Here is a 15,644-nt window from a genome sequence, read left to right as displayed (position 1 = left end):
CGGTGGAGATTGGGATTGGGGTCGAGGAAGCAAAGCCTCGCTCAGTTCGCTCAGTTCGCAGAAAGACAGAGGGGATTTTTCCCCCGCATGGCTGCCAGAGTGCACCTGAGTTTCCTGAGAAGCACTTCCTGCTCCAGACCCACAAACATACGCGAAGCATGCAGAAAAAAACAAAACCCTCACTGCCGCTGAGTCGATTTCTACTCAGTGACAGGGTGGAACTCCCCGGTGGGCTCCTGAGACTCTACCTCTTAACAGTACTAGCAAGCTCATCTTTCTCCCACAGAGCAGGTGGGGGTTTCCAACCGCTGACCCTGGAGTTAGCAGCCCCACACATAACCCACAGTGCCACCAGGCCTCCTGGCAAGGAGACACCGTCTAACGGAGCCTGCATTGTGCAGTAGGGAAGCGCCCAGCCGCTAATCACATGGTCCGTGGAAAACGGTGGCAGCCAGTCGGCTTCCAGAAAGATGGCAGCCGTGGGAAGCTTATGAGGTTTGTTGGACGGCGTCAGTTTAGGTGGACTGGACTCAGCTGTAATGGGTTTGAGATTTGGTCTGGGGGGACAGAGAAGGTAGTGTGGGGCCTCGGAGCCAGGCAGATGGTGAGGGTGGGTTAGCACACAACCCAGTGCACGGTGACACCTAGGTGGAAGAGAGCCTGTATTGGGCAAGGGTGGCAGAGGATGTGGGGAGGAGCCTCACAGGCCACTGACTCAAACCTGCCACAATGGTAGCATCCCTGGGTCCAGATGGTGTGGACGTGGCTGGCTCATGGGTGGGCAATGGGGGATCCGCGAGGGAGAGCCATGTATGCTGGGCTAAGAGGGCTACGCAAGGGACAGCCCTGGGGGCACTGGAACCCGAGGGCTGCAAACTGAGCCAGGCAGGGCACCTGGAACAGCGGGCAGCAAATATTGATCTCGGCACGGGTCTGTGCCCAAGTTCTGGCCTGTTCGCCCCTCTCTCCATGGGCCCAGCACTGCAGTTCCCAGGACCACCTTCCATGTAACTGTGCCTGCCCTTTCCCACAGACCAGGAAAGGAGTCCCTCCTTGGTGTACACGGCTAGTGCTTGACGACTAACTGAAAGGATGGTGGATCGAGCCCACCCAGAGGTACTGCAGAAGAAAGGCCTGGCAATCTACTTCCAAACAGCCAGTCCCCGGAGACCCCATGGAACACAGTGGGGCTACCACAGACGGAATTGCTGTGATGGCAACCAGGCTATCAAGCGAGTGCCAAGGGCACCGAGGCTCAGAAAGTGTCGTCGATATGCTGGGAATGGCCCGCACCAGTAAGTGACTGAGCAGGAAACCTAGGCCCCAGGCGTGATCCCGCCAGAGCCCTGCTTGGTCCTTGGTGTCTGCCTCAGCTGTTAGGCGAGAGGCCCTGGGAGCACTGGACGCGGCACATGCCCAGTGGAGAAATAAAAGCGCCTCCTGGCCAAGGCCCTGGAGTCCTGACCCCCAGCCAGTCCTGGGCAGCCAGGAGCTGGACGCCTCGTCTGGGATGTGTGAGAGGCACTGCTCTGTGACCTCGAGTCCCCACCATTCCCTCTGATGAGGACGGGGGCACCAGCCCCCACTCCCCACAGGAACATGCCCCTCCCTCTACCACCCCTCCACCCCACCCCTACCCCATCCCCCCTCCGCGGTGACCCTGCCCTGGCCTCCTTGTCCCAGCATTTCCTTCTCTCCAGTGTATGTCACCTGCTGGAGACTCAGCCTAGTGTCTGACCTCTCCCCACTGTCATTGCACATCCTTTAGCCTCCATGGAACCCCATCCATGTTCCCTTGTAATGGCTTACACCCTGCCGTGCCCTTCCTCCGCACTCCTGGAATGACTTTGACCTCCCCACGTAGGGTCTCATGCCTGGCAGTTCTGTGACACTGCTCACCCTCGGATGTAATGTTGGTGTGAGGGGCTAAGGTGGGCTGTCTTATCCCTCCCTACGGCCATAGCCGGGATGCCTGGGAGGAGGCTTCCTGGGGGGCGGCCTGCACCACCTCCCCCCTTCCTGCTGGCTCAGAGCTTCCAGGCTCCTCTGGGAGGACTCCAAGTGGCTGCAAAGGGGCCAAGGAAGACCTCCCCCTGAAGGTGGGCACGAGCACCGGGGCTGCTCCCAGCAGGATGGCTGGGAGGTGACGCAGGTGGGGTTCTAAGGCAGCAGCCCCGGACAGTTTGGTGAGAAGCAGACAAACTCAGCAGTGGCATGTGCCAGGCAGGATGTCCTTTGCCCGGGAAGTGCCCTCAGCACACAGTGGCTATTGTTAGTCCCCTCCCAGACCTGGTTCAGCCCTGTTCTTGGATTTCCCACCCTGCCCCCCAACCGCCCCAGCAGCCTTGACAGACATCTGTGTTCCAGTCGCCTTGCTCAGCCTTCCCAGAAGTGACTAACCCTGCTGACACGTGCAGCGTGGCTCAGTTTTGTTTTCTGTTTAGCTAGTCACAGAAAGTGAGGTCCGGAAGCTAGCACAACAAGGCAGAGGCCCGGCAAGTGAGAAATCTTGGGGTTACATGCTGGCCTTGAGCCAAATGGGCAGCCCGCCAGGGGCCGGAGCACGGGTCTGAGGGCAACCTTGCCCCTCTGGGGGGTGGGATTCTGGCCTGTTGCTCTCCAGAGGCTTCACTTAGAAGCCTACTCCTAAAGACAGGGCCAGAGCCCGGCGGGTACCCCCACAGTGCAGCAAGGTGGCCCAGGTGGCCTGAAGGCAGCTGCCTGCTGGGAGTCTGGGGATGTGCTGGACAGGCCACCGGGGTCGGGACCCTTCACGCGCTGATGGCCACCCACGCCGGGTTAGGGGCATTTATACAGCTAGGAACCCAGGTCACAGCCCTGGTGCCACCAGCTCCCCCCTCAGCCTCTCACTCACCTCCAGCCTGGCTGTGGCGAATGGTGTGGCTCCCTCCATGAGCTGAGGCGTGATCCCGCTGACCGGGGTTCGGTAGTCTGAGATCTCGCCCTCGGGCCGGATGAACTTGTCGTAGAGCACGCCTCCGTGGGCATCCACGAGGCTGCATCGGGCCAGGCCACTCTCCTGGATGGGCTTCAGCCCCACCATCTCGCAGTCCATGGCCACCACCTCGAGACCTCGCGCCATGCTCTGCCCCCTGTGCCCTGCGGGGAGGGATGCAGGAGGGCCTCACTGTGGCTGAGCCAGCTTCCAGATGTCCTCCGCATGGCCCAGCCCCCTTTATCAGACACACCACCTGGCAGCTGGGGTGTGGCTGGCCTCCCCCAGCCCAGCCGTCACCCTCTGTCTTGGTTGGGGCTCTGTCCCGCAGCCCCAGGACCAGGCAGCCATCCTCCCTCCCCTCTCCCGCAATTACCTCCGCGGATGTACTCCAGAGCTGCTGCTGTCTGTCTGCTCGCTGTCCCCTCTCTTGTGCTACTCTTCAGCTACTGCAGTTGCTCTGACTCTCAACTGCACATCCTGAGAGTAGGTTTCAGTTTCTGGTTTGCTGTGAAGTGAAATCAGGGGCGGGAGGTTGGGCACCTGGTGAGCTAGGTGCAATGAGTCAGGCTGACAAAGCTGGCAGGCTGTGTTGGGGTGTCCCCCTTTTGCCCCTGCCTCCACCCAAACACTCAGAGCCTTCTCCCCTCCCTCCTCTTCTTCCCAGTCCCCTCCCTCCTCCGTGAGGGCTCTGACTAGACAAAATGGATTGCAACATCTTTCTTTCCTCACTCTCCGCCCATCGAATAAACATCCCCAGGGTTGGAGCTCAGGAATGTCCCCTAGGTTCCGGGGCTGCCACCAGTAGGACCCTGGCTGGGAGGGGGTGCGGGTGACATCCATGGGGACTCAGAAGCTAGGAACTGTTAAGGGCTGGAGAAGAGGGTGGGGCCCGCCTCCAGCTCAGCCCCAGGGGAGATATTTCGGGAAGCCCCCAGGCCTCTGTGAGTACAGAGGGGCTTCAGAACAGCAGCCTCTCTCTAAGTGCTCTCCCTCCAGCTGTGCTGACCCTGCGTCCACAGGCCACAGGCCGGCTATGAAGTGCAGACGCTTCCAAGCCAGAACCAGTGCTCTTAGAGCAGTGCCTGGCACAGTACGCACAGGGAGTTTACTGACGATGTGCTGAGTGACAACCAGGGCAGAAGGGGATCAGTTTCCGATGGGGAAAATGCCAGGCTGAACCAGCCTTTCCCAGAGCAGCCGCTGCATGCCAACATGTTTCATGGTGTCTGGAGATGGCTCTTCAGATCCCTGACAGGGTCTGGAGCAAACTGAAGTCCGCTGATCTAGAACCTTCCTGCCTACTGCCATTACTGGGGAGACCAGTGCTAGAAGTATATGCTGGTGCCAGCCAAGGGCACACTTGGTGAGACCCAATAGAAGACTGCTCAGCTTGCCCAAGTCCTATTTGAAATTAAAAGAACAAGGCTGGAGCCCACCTCGGTGGCTACGTGAAAGGCTCCCATACCTGCCTCCTCCCGGAGGGCTGGCAGGAACGCAGCCCTGACACCCCGGGGCCTGTGTTGTCAGGCTGGCTGTGGGGAAAGGAATGTGGTGTGGTCCCCAAGAGGGACATCTGACTTCAAGAGCAAAACCAAATCCTGAAGTGTCGAACAATTCCAGCGGAGGTACTGCTCCTGATGTGCCATGGGCTTAAGTTTGAGGTTCGAGAGATTTCTTTTGGGTGCCATCTGGAATGAGCAAATGTTGCTGGATATTCAGCCAGTTTGGAGACGATGTTCTGCTATTCCGATGTATTACAGTTTGCTACACTGTCTGGGGGCGGGATAACGTTCCTGTGAATGTATGTCAGCATGCTTTTTTTTCAAGCCCCTTTGTCAGTTTTACATGACAAACGTCATCAATGTCTCTGAATGGCAAATGTGGAAGTGGTTGTGATGGGGATACTTTCCCCACTGTCAGCAAATGATCCCCAAGCCAGAGCCCATGACAGTCTGCTTCTAGTGTAGGACCCTGGATGTCCTGTGGTGGCCCACAGACACCCACATAGCACACTAGTCCCTCACTCCATGCTCCCCCCTCACTCTCCTGCCTCCTCAAGCCTCAGACAGAAACAGCCCAACCTGAATGGTCCTGGGCCCGATCCTTGGAGCATGTTCCAAAAATCTGCTCACCTCCCGGCCCTCACCTCCCACAGGGCCCTACCTCTATCTTCATGCCTTGTTCTACGCTGTCCTCCCAGGCCTTCAAGAGAAAGGTCCCCTAAGTCTAACCTCCTCTACAGTCCCAGCAGAATTACACCTGGAAGCAGGCAATTTCCAGAGCCCACCTGCCCCATGTGAGGTTTTCACACAAGTCCAGGGCCCTTGCTTCTTCCTGTGCTGGCTTCTCCCAACCCACCTGCAGGTCCCTCCTGGCCTCCTTCAGACCTCGAGGTGGCAAGATGGTTAAGTCCAGGGTGTCGGCAGCCAGGGGGCAGGCAGTGGTGGGCCTCACCCTGCTGCTGCCTCACTCCTCATTCACCTTGTTCCAGCTTCTCCTTGGCTTTTTCCTGCCCGCTCCTCCAGCATGCCGGGCACCTGCTGTTCCCCGTCTGGAAGGTCCTTCTTGGTCTCCTCCTTCTCTCAGGTCTCACGAGATCTTCCCTGACTTATCGACACTTGTACTTCCTACCTCCTTCACCAATGTCTCTGACAATGCCCACCATCTGAACCCCTACTTTACTTGTGCCTTTACTGTCTCCCGGTGATTGGTGCACTGCAGGGGGGGGGAAACAGCCCGGGTTACGTGGGTCTTTCTGATGCACTGCCATGCTCAGATGATGGGTGTAGGGCCTGGGGACTCACAAGCTAGAAGAGGAACCTGAGTCCAGCTGGGGACAATTCTGGGCGTTTCCTGGGTGTGGTTCCTACAAGGTGTAACTGACTTCCTCCAACAGTCACAGATCCTGGGCCAGGTGACTTAAGGTGGCTCAGAGCAAACTACCAGCCTACTGACAAACACTCCCTCCTGCCGAGGCCTCCCTTCCTCCCTCCCATGGGCCCAGCAGGGACAAAGGCTGCCCATGTGGCCTTCTCTGAGTCCCCAGCACCCAGCACAGGGAGGACATGGGCCAAGTGAATGACTCCTAGCGGCAGTCTGAGGTACCACTCCCTTCACATGACCTGCCCGTTGGCTGAGCGTGCACCCCTAACGTGTGTATATAAAATGTGGATGATTAAACTCCTCCACCCACATATTCCTATGGAGGCATTGATGGCACAATAAACCTCTCACACACACATACCAGTTATAAGATGTGGGTTCTACTTAATACACGTAAAATCATTGAGTCACCTAGACCCCACTCTGACTGACTCATGGTGACCCTGGACAGAGTACAACTGCCCTAAGTTTCCGAGGCTGTAACTGACAGAAGCAGACTGACATCTTGCTCCCACAGTGGGGCCTTCGAACCATCTACCTTTCCATTAGCAGCCGGAGATTTAACCACTGCACACTATCAGGGCTCCTTTTGTTCATCAATCATTTTATTTGGGGCTCTTACAACATTCCATACATCAATTGTATCAAGCACATAAGTACATACATTGCCATCATTTTCTAAACATTTTCGACTCGAGCTCTTGGTACAGCTCCTTTTTTCCCACCCTTACCCTCATGACCCCTTAATAAAATTTTTTCCCTATCCCTTCACCCATGTATGTTGTTTGTCCCCCCTGGGGGTGAGGAGGTTACACATGGATCACTCTGATCGGTTCCCCCTTTCTCTCCCCACTTCCACCTTCCCTCTATCCTCATAGTATCGCTACTCCCATGACTGTTCCTGAGGGGTTTATCTGTCCTGGATTCTGTGTGTTGACAGCTGCTATCTTTATCAGTGTACATGCTCCGTCTAGCCGGATTTGTACGGTGGGACTGGGGTCATGATAGTGTGGGGTGGGGGTGGGGAGGCATTAAAGAACTACAGGAATGTTGTGTGTTCTGTAGGTGCTACAGCCCTGCCTGTCAGGGCTCCTCTGTTCATGGTGTCGACCGGATGCCAGCAAGTTGCTTTGACTCAGAGTAGAACTACAAGCTCCCTCAGGTCTCGGAGGCAATAAAGCTGTAAGAGTACAGATACCCTCATCTTTCTCTAGCAGAGGGGCTGGTGGGTTTGAACTGCTGAGCATGTCCTTAGCAGCCCAAAGCTGCCACCTCTCAAGCCCATGCTCAGTGCCCCAGGCTCCCCTTCTCCCACCAAGCCAGCCTCCCACCCTGCCATTTAGAGGGGTCACAGAAAAGACCACTTCACCCACCACCCAATTGAGTTTTATTCCACAGCAAAGAGTCTTACAACAAAGGTGACTTTCCGCCGAGTACAAGCCGCTTCCCCACCCGCTCCATCCACCTGTTATCAGCTCTTCAGCCATTCTCCAACGGACACTCAGCTAGACTTCAGGTGCTCCAGCAGCAGGCAACTCCCTGCTTGGTGCTGAAAGGGGTGGATGGGAGAGCCTGGCATATTGAGGGCAGAGCTGACTCTTTCTGAGAACAAGTGCCCTTCCAGGAATGCATTTGGCCCAGGCTCCCCATAGCTTTGCAGACACCAGCAAGGCCACTGTCATCTGTACACAGCATGGAGCACTGAAGGAAGGCAGCCATGGCTGCAGGCACACCTGCTGGTACGACTGAGGAGTACTTCAGTACTCCCGAGTCCTGCGGAGGAGAGCAGCAAGCACCCCTCCTGGCTGCCTCTCACCCGGCCCAGGTCCCTCTGCCTGACTTGGAAGAACAGCTCTCTGCGGGCCAAGGCTGTCCAGCTCCCAGCTCGAGGGGCAGTGTTTGGATTTCCAACCTCCTGAAGAAGTGGAAACCAGTCCTTAAAAACAAACATATTAAGGGCTCAAGTAGAAAGCAAATGTTTTGAGAATGATGATGGCAACAAACATACAAATGTGCTTGACACAATGGATGTATGTGTGGATTGTGATAAGAATTGTAGGAGCCCCCAATAAAACGATTTAAAGAAGAAAACCAAAACAAGTAGCCGCTCACTCTGACTGAGGCTTCCTGGGCCAGGAGCTGTGCTGAGCGCTCAGCAGACCCCCCAGCACTGAGGTTGGGCAGCCCCATTTCAGTGAGGATGCAGGCTCACAAGGGCGTCACACATTCGGGTAAAGTCTCAAGGCTAGTAAAGCAGTGAGCAAACTCAGGGATCGCAACAGGATCTGCGTGACCCCAGCTCATTGTTACTCTCACCCCAAACTGGCCCTCAGGAAACAAGGAGCATGGGGGGCAAAAAAGGGGAGGGTGATTCAGACAGAGTTCAGACAGAGAACATTTTCAGAAATTAGCAGAAAATCAAACAATCACAGCTGCTATTGGTCAAAGTGCTTCAGTGGCCATAGACTCCGTTCCCCAACAGCCTCACTCTTACCCAACACAAGTTCCCCCAGCACAATCTGCTGAATCCAGACCACAGTCCCATTTCTCTGGCCTCTGCTTATGAGAGCCTAGTGCTGGGGAACCAAGCCAAAGCAGGTAACTGGATAAGTCAATCCCAACCTGCCCACCCCACATAGGTCGAGTAGGTTTGCACTCTGTAGGGTTTGCAGTAGCCCATTCTTGGGAAGCAGATTGCCAGTCCTTTCTTCTGAGGGACTTCTAGGTGACATGCAGACTTCACACCTTGACATTAGTTACATTAGCAGCTAAGCACATTGACCATTTGTCCCAACCCGGAACTCCTAGTGTCCCCAGGCAGGGCAATTCCTGGCTGGGGTCACAGCCTTCAACCAAAGCATAGCCCAACTCCCGCTCCCCCTCCTCCAGGCTGCAGACTTCTGATGTCAACATGTGAGGGGGGACAACTCAAGGGTGGCTTGTGGGCAGATGGCAATCTACTGTGACCTAGCAGGGTCCTTCAAGTGACAAGGGCTCTCGGTACCCACAGTTCTAGTATAAAGACATGAGAGATCAGGCTTCTTTAGAGACCCTGACTCTCTAACTCTGTGGCATACTTACTCTGCACATCGCTACCCTGCTGGGTTCAGGGTGCACCAGACATCTGTGTGGTGTCTGTAAATGCCTGTCAGTAAAGCACAGGGCTGAGGAGAAAGGGCCAGCTGCACTCTGCCCTGCCCAGGATAGTCAGGCCCACCTTTGCCCTCCTGGCCCCTACTTCTCTTCCCCCGTGTACACATGGAAGGAAGCTGGGGTCTCCCCATCCTCTGCCTTCAATCCTGTGTCTGCCCCGCGCCCCCGCCGCTGCCCATGACCAGGTCCTCGGGCCAGTACTGGTCCTCCATGTACTGCTCCAAGTTCGAACTGCTGTCTGGCTCTCGGTCCTCAGGGTGGGCCTGGGGGCGGCTGGCCTCCTGCTGCTCCCACCGCTCCTCCACCAGCCGATAGAGCTCCATGGCTGTCAGGGCGTCTTCCACCGACGAGTGTCCGCAGTGGCCCACCTGTGGGCGAGGGCCAACGCTCACTAAGGGCATTCCCCAGAGAGTGGACCCCAAACACTGTCCCCCGAACGGAATGCAGAGTTTGGAGTCAGTCTGGAAGGAGCCTGAATCTCTGCCTAACCACAGGCCACCGAAGGTCTTTCAGCCTGCCTCAAGTGAACCACAGGGAAGAGATCCTTGACTGCAAACACTTGCTCCAAAGCCCACCGCAGTGTGAGTGTGATGTTAACCACATGGAGCAACCTGACAAGGCTCTGAGGCATGGTTCTTGGGTCAAACACTACTCTCGATGTGGCTATAAACGTATTTATACGTGATTAACATCTAACTCAGCTGGCCATAAGTCAAGGCCATCAGCCTCCAGGACTGTGAGGCTAAGTATAAAAACTGGAGCTTCCCAACCATGGACATTGACATCGTGCTGGAACGTCCACCCTGCTGTGTCACCTCACATTTTCATCACAAGACGGTTTCTAGAGCCTACTGCCTGATCAATGGATTCGTACTTACCAGCCCTGTAAATGCACTCTCGACACACCTGCCTAGCAGCACACACGACTGCACACTCGAGCGGCTATGGAGAACAGTATGGGAAGCACCGCAGAAGCAGGAGCTCCTAGCTCCCTGGCTGACAGGCAGATCTGGGAGGGTCACCTAGAAGACTGTAACTCAGTGGTTCTCAACCGGTGGGTCGCAACCCCTTTGGGGAGTCAAACGACCCTTTCACAGGGGTCACCCAATTCATAACAGTAGCAAAATGACATTGATGAAGTAGCAACAAAAATAATTTTATGGTTGGGGAGGTCACCACAACATGAGGAACTGTAAAAAAAAACAAAAACATGAGGAACTGTATTAAAGGTTCTCGCCATTAGGAAGGTTGAGAACCACTGCTGTAGTTTGATGTTGTGATACACACCAGGGAGGAGAGTGGCAGAGAGCCCCCAGGCCGTCTGCACCAGCGGGAGAGACCGGTGCTCCATGCCCCATGCCCCGCACCTGGAGTGGGGACTGAAGAATGGAAGGAGGTTGGAGGTCCAGCCACACAGCCTTGGCTATGGCTCCCGTGATCTGTGGCCCTGCCTACAGGCTGCCCTTCCCACCTGCCCACACCACACACCTGGATCTTCTTGTGCAGCAGCTGCAGGGCCAGATCCTTCAGGGAGACCCGAGCCCGAGAGGAGAGGCCAGGGGGGCTGAGGAGGCTGGGGACGTAAGTGGTATCCCGGGTGTGGCTCCGAGGGTGGATGTACTTGAGGGCCCGGAAGTCGTTGTGTAGTGCGTGGCCCACCACCACCTTGCCCTTCAGGAGCTTGAGGATCTGTGGGGGGAGAGTGGAGCCAGCAGGCCCCACTATCAGGGTGGGGAAGCCATCCTGAGCTCCCAGACCACTCAGTGCCTCGGTCTCTCTGGTGGGAGTCAGCCCCCAGCAGGGAGAGCAGACCAAGCCGTCCAGAGTCTGCACCCAGGTCCTTCTACATGCTAGCTGTACAGCCAGGGGCAGACACAGTTCTCAACACTTCGCTCTCTGCCCCTGTAAAGAGAAAACCCCTGGGGGTGAGGTAGGGATTAGGAGTCATGGACCCTTGGTATAGCCTCCTGCTGGACAGTCCTCACCCCACTCGCCTCCTGTCACACTGTGCTCTCAGCTAAATGTCACCTCCTCAGATGTCCTCTCTCTGACTCCCCTGCCCCTCCAAGTGAGAATGCCTGGTGTTCTAACTCAGTCTCCCACCCTCATCCTCTTCCCCGACTGCACCCAGCTGGGAGCTGGTGTACTCTCCACCCCCTACAAACATACTCTGTTGAGCATGGGGCCATCTTTGACTCAACTAGTGAGGATTCAATGGAAGCCCAGCACCCTGTGGGGGACCAGTCAACAAAGATCTGCTGGGTTAAGTCTGGAGACCCGTGCCTGGGTCTAAGGGACAAAGCACACATGGGCCTGAGCTTGGCTACTAAGCTGATGGTTAGTCATTGATTCCCACCCACCCTCCGTGAGAGTGTGGAGGACAGGCCTGAATTCCAGAAGACAATGACCTCTGAAGGCCACAGCTCTATTCTGCACACCAATAGGGAATACTACCAGTACTAACAATCCCATCTCCGGACACCTGCCCCCCAGCCTCCCTCTCTGCTACATACTCCCTCATCACACTCTCACCTGGCCTTTGGCTCAGTGAGGGCCTTCTGAACACACGTGCCCCTCTTTCCTGCTCTAGATAGACCCAACTTAGATTCGCGGGAGGCCACCCAGGCTGGTCAGCTAGCATGCCACTGGCCTCCCAACACCCTCTGCTGGAGACACTTGGTCTAGCGCAAACCCCAGGGCCACCAAGAGAGAGACACATTGAAGGCTTCAGGAGCTCTGCTCTTCAGAGCAAGTGGCCAGACAGAAGGGACAAGGGGCTACAAGATTTACCACTGACCTCCTTTCCTGTTGCTTCTATTCCTGAGTAGAAACCACCACCACACCGTTGGAAAGAAATGCTTGGGACGCAAAGGGAAGTAGGGCACCAGATAATACTAGTTCCCAAACTGGAGCCCTGGGCTGCTAACTGTAAGGTCAGCAGTTCAAAACCACCAGCCACTCCCAATACTCATGCTGGGGGGAAAAGATGAGGGTTTTTACTCCTGTAAAGCGTTCCAGTCTCAAAACACTTGTAGAGGACAACAAATAGACCTTGCACTATTTATAGGCTTTTCTTTTTTTGTCATTGTTATTGCTTTTGTTGTAGCTATTGTTTTATTTTCTATTGTTGCTTTGTTTTGCTTTGGTCTTGTGTTTGTGCATATTGTTGCCTCTGCATGTCTCTCTGGATGGGATAGGCCGGATAAAGAAGCTGGAAGAGAGAACAACGGGACAAGTTCTGGGGGGACATGAGAGAGGGGGCAGGGAGGTGGTTGAGAAGTGGTGGGAGGAGAGAGTTATTCAACACGGGAGGGGGGGGAGTGGGTGTTAACAAACCCAGGAACAAGGGAATAACAAGTGATCAAAAATTGGGTGTGGGAGGTCTGGTAGGGCTTGATCAAGGGTAATGTAACCGAGAGGAATTACTGAAACCCAAATGAAGGCCAAACATGATAGTGGGACAAGAGGAAAGTCAAGGGAAATAGAGGAAAGGACTAGGAGGCAAAGGGCATTTATAGAGGTCTAAATACAGGCATACCTAAGTAAATATATTTACATATGACGATGGGGAAATAGATCTATGTATATATATTTCTAGGTTTAATATTAAGGAAGCAGATGGACATTGGGCCTCCCTTCAAGTACTCCCTCAATACAAGAACACTTTGTTCTAATAATCCGGCACTCTTGAGATGCTCACCTTCCTGACACAATTGCTGAAGACAAAGAGGGTGCATAAGAAAATGTGGTGAAGAAAGCTGATTGTGTCCGGCTATCAAAAGATACAGCATCTGGGGTCTTAAAGGCTTAAAGATAAACAAGCATTCATCTAGCTAAGAAGCAACAAAGCCCACATGGAAGCACACCAGCCTATGTGATCATGAGATGTCAATGGGATCAGCTATCAGGCATCAAAGACTCAGAGCTAAAAATCAAAAGTTTATGAGGGTGGGGAGTGTGGAGTGGAGACCCAAAGGCAATCTGTAAGCAATTGGACATCCCCTTACAGAGGTCGACGGGAGAAGATGGGCCAGTCAGGGTGCAGTATAGCACCGAAGAAACATACAGCTTTCCTCTGGTTCTTTAATGCTTCCTCCCCCCACTACCATGACCCTCATCCTACCTTACAAATCTGGCTAGACCAGAGCATGTGCACGGGTACAGATAAGAGCGGGAAACACAGTAGCCATACCAGGAGGGGAAGGGGAAGGTGGGGGAGAAAGGGGGAACTGATCACAATGACCTATCTATAACCCCCTCCCAGGGGGATGGACAACAGACAAGGGAGTAAGGGGAGATATTGGACAGTGTAAGACATAAATTATCAAGGGTTCATGAGGGAGGGGGTAAAAATGAGGAGCTGATACCAAGGGCTCAAGTAGAAAATGCTTTGAACAGCGATGATGGCAACATACGTACAAATGTGCTTGACACAATGGATGGATGGATGGATGGATATTATAAGTTTACGAGCCCCCAATAAAATGATTTTAAAAAAAAAGAAAAGAATTCCCGTCTCAGAAACTCACATGGACAGTTATACCCTGTCCTATAGGGTTGCTATGAGTTGGCAGTGACTCATTAGCAGTGAGTTCAGACTTCCCAAACTGGAGCCCTGGTGGCATTGTCGGGTAAGCACTGAGCTGCTAACCACAAGGTCAGCAGTTCAAACTCACCAGCTACTCCTAGAGGGAAAGCTAAGGCTGTCTGCTCCGGTAAAGATTTACAGCCTCCCAAGCCCGATACAAGGTGCTATGGGGAACGGACTCGATGGCAGCCATTTGTTTCTGTGCTTTATTTCCCAAACCACCTCATAGCTCAGGACCTGGCTGAGAAAGTCAGTTCTGCTGGGGCACTTGCTTTGGACATGCACACTTGTCCTGATAGCCTGACTGGGCCTGAGGGCAGTTTAAGAACTGCGAATGTCACCTTTGCTTATGGACAAATTCATGCTTGAAAAACCCTGAGTGAGTGGGGAAAACCAGCTGACTGGGCCACGTGAGAACACCACAGGAGAACACACCTCACCACCTCAGCTCAGCAGGAATGTCAGGGTGGGAGCCAGGCAGAGCTGGTGCGGCAACTTACTGTCTGATTTCGAATAACCCTCTCCTCCCGCTTCTCAACCACCTCCAGCCTTTTAGTCAGCAGCCCGGCCCCAACCCAGAGACCTGTATTATAAGATGTAGACGGGGGTGGGGTGTTTGTTGATTCTACAAGGCAGGCACCTAAGGTTTGGATAAGGTCAGTAACTTTCCCCCAGGTCTCTCGGTCCCCATACCCCCCCTCTTCCCGCCACCCCTGGAGGGTAGTGGTGACTGATCCGGACCCAGGGCTCCCCTTCCAGCCCACAGACCAACCCAAGAAAACCAGCTGCCCAGGCAGCTCAGGGCACAGCCCTGCCAACCCTGTCCTCACCTCCTTCTGGGCCACCTGGAAGGGAATGGCCTTGTGCATGTGCTGCCTCGTGATGCCGCTCCAGCGGGTGCGGTAGTCCACCACGGGCATCTCCGGCCGGATATACTTGTCGTAGAGCACGTCGCCATGGTAACTCACCACGGAGCAGCGGGCCAGCTCGCTCACACGTCCATGGGGGCCCGTGCCCACCATCTCGCAGTCGACAGCCACTAACTTGCTGGGCAAGGGCCTGGCGATACTTCCAAGGGTTGGTTTCCTGCCATAGGGGGCTCGAGGACTCGGACCCCCACCACTGGAGCCTGGTGGGGCCTTGGGCATGGGTGGTGGGGAGGACCAGGGCTCAGGGGGCGTGCTGAGCAGCCCCTGGCCCTGCAACAAGGCCTTACGTGCCATGAAACGCTGGTGCTGCCGGCTCCTCCTCTTGTGCTTTCTCCCCAGCACATCCTTGGCATTCAGACCAGTGAGGGGCAGGGGCAAGCACTGGACAGGCTCAGGAGCTTCCTGGGACACCATCCCAGCCTGCTCCGGGGCTCTGGGCAAGGGAATCCTGAGGAGTGATCTTCCAATGGGGTAGCACTCTGGGGAGAGAACACAGGCAGTGTAAGGAAGTCGAGAGGTGCCAGAAACCAAATCAGTTGAATTAGAACAGGCTTTATTAGGGAGAAAAAACCCAGCCTGGGCGAAGTCTCACAGTCCACAATGTCCGGGCTGGGGGAGTCACACTGCATGTTACAGGGCTGCTGCTTATATGGACAGGTATGTCCGGGTTTCTGGAATGTAAAGTGTCTTCCTGGTTCCAGGTGTATTCGTGCCAGGTGCAGAGCGGTGGGCAAGAACAAAGCGGGCACTGAACCAAACGGGCCATGCCGGTTGCAGAGTGGAGGGTTGAGAGCAAAGTGGGCACTGAGCCAAACGGGCCATGCCAGTGCCAGGTGCAGAGCAGCAGGTCAAGAACAAAGCAGGCCATTAGCCAGCTCTGGTCAGCTCTGCAGGTGTGTGTGGGAGATTCAAGGCCACTTGGTGCTAGTTGTTTTAGCCAGCTCTGGTCAGCTCCGCATGGGTGGGGGAGACTCAAGGCCACTTGCTGCTAGAAGCCAGCCTGGTATTGATCAGGCCATACAGGTGGGGGCCAGGAGGAGAGTGCCGGCCAGCGGTTGCCCTCTTGCCTGCTGGGCGCTCACACTTTATCTCGTTGCCTACTTGATGAGGGTCAATTATTTTTAATAATAAT

At 55.1% G+C, this 15,644-nt stretch overlaps 2 protein-coding genes across 2 annotated transcripts in view; both read right to left on the bottom strand.

Annotated features, from left to right (window-relative positions):
- Window positions 1-3,547, bottom strand: part of ISG20 (interferon stimulated exonuclease gene 20) — a 13,999-nt gene extending 10,452 nt beyond the window's left edge. The window contains exons 1-2 of the mRNA XM_004709897.2: window positions 3,333-3,547; window positions 2,876-3,120 (exon numbers count right to left, since the gene is read on the bottom strand). Of these exons, the coding sequence (XP_004709954.1) occupies window positions 2,876-3,103 (228 nt within the window). The 5' untranslated portion in view covers window positions 3,104-3,120; window positions 3,333-3,547. The remainder of the gene's footprint in view (window positions 1-2,875; window positions 3,121-3,332) is intronic.
- Window positions 3,548-7,877: 4,330 nt separating this feature from the next.
- AEN (apoptosis enhancing nuclease) lies at window positions 7,878-14,986 on the bottom strand. The gene is made up of 3 exons (XM_004709871.2): window positions 14,414-14,986; window positions 10,484-10,684; window positions 7,878-9,363 (listed from the first exon to the last, which is right to left on the bottom strand). The coding sequence occupies exons 1-3, from the start codon at window positions 14,924-14,926 to the stop codon at window positions 9,136-9,138; spliced, it is 942 nt and encodes a 313-aa protein (XP_004709928.1). The 5' UTR covers window positions 14,927-14,986; the 3' UTR covers window positions 7,878-9,135.
- Between the last annotated feature and the right edge of the window lie 658 nt (window positions 14,987-15,644).

Source organism: Echinops telfairi, unplaced genomic scaffold, assembly GCF_000313985.2.
Source record: "Echinops telfairi isolate 266 unplaced genomic scaffold, ASM31398v2 ScPeMD7_7409;HRSCAF=8447, whole genome shotgun sequence".
In the NCBI taxonomy this organism is placed as follows: Eukaryota; Metazoa; Chordata; class Mammalia; order Afrosoricida; family Tenrecidae; genus Echinops; species Echinops telfairi.
This window is presented reverse-complemented; position numbering and strand designations above follow the sequence as displayed.

Coding starts and splice junctions, on each gene's coding strand:
- AEN (XM_004709871.2), bottom strand. CDS start 14,926: ATGGTGTCCCAGGAAGCTCCTGAGCCTGTCCAGTGCTTGCCCCTGCCC. Junction 10,685..14,413: donor TCCAGGTGGCCCAGAAGGAG/GTGAGGACAGGG, acceptor CTCCCCCCACAG/ATCCTCAAGCTCCTGAAGGG. Junction 9,364..10,483: donor TGCTGCACAAGAAGATCCAG/GTGTGTGGTGTG, acceptor CCTCGCCCACAG/GTGGGCCACTGCGGACACTC.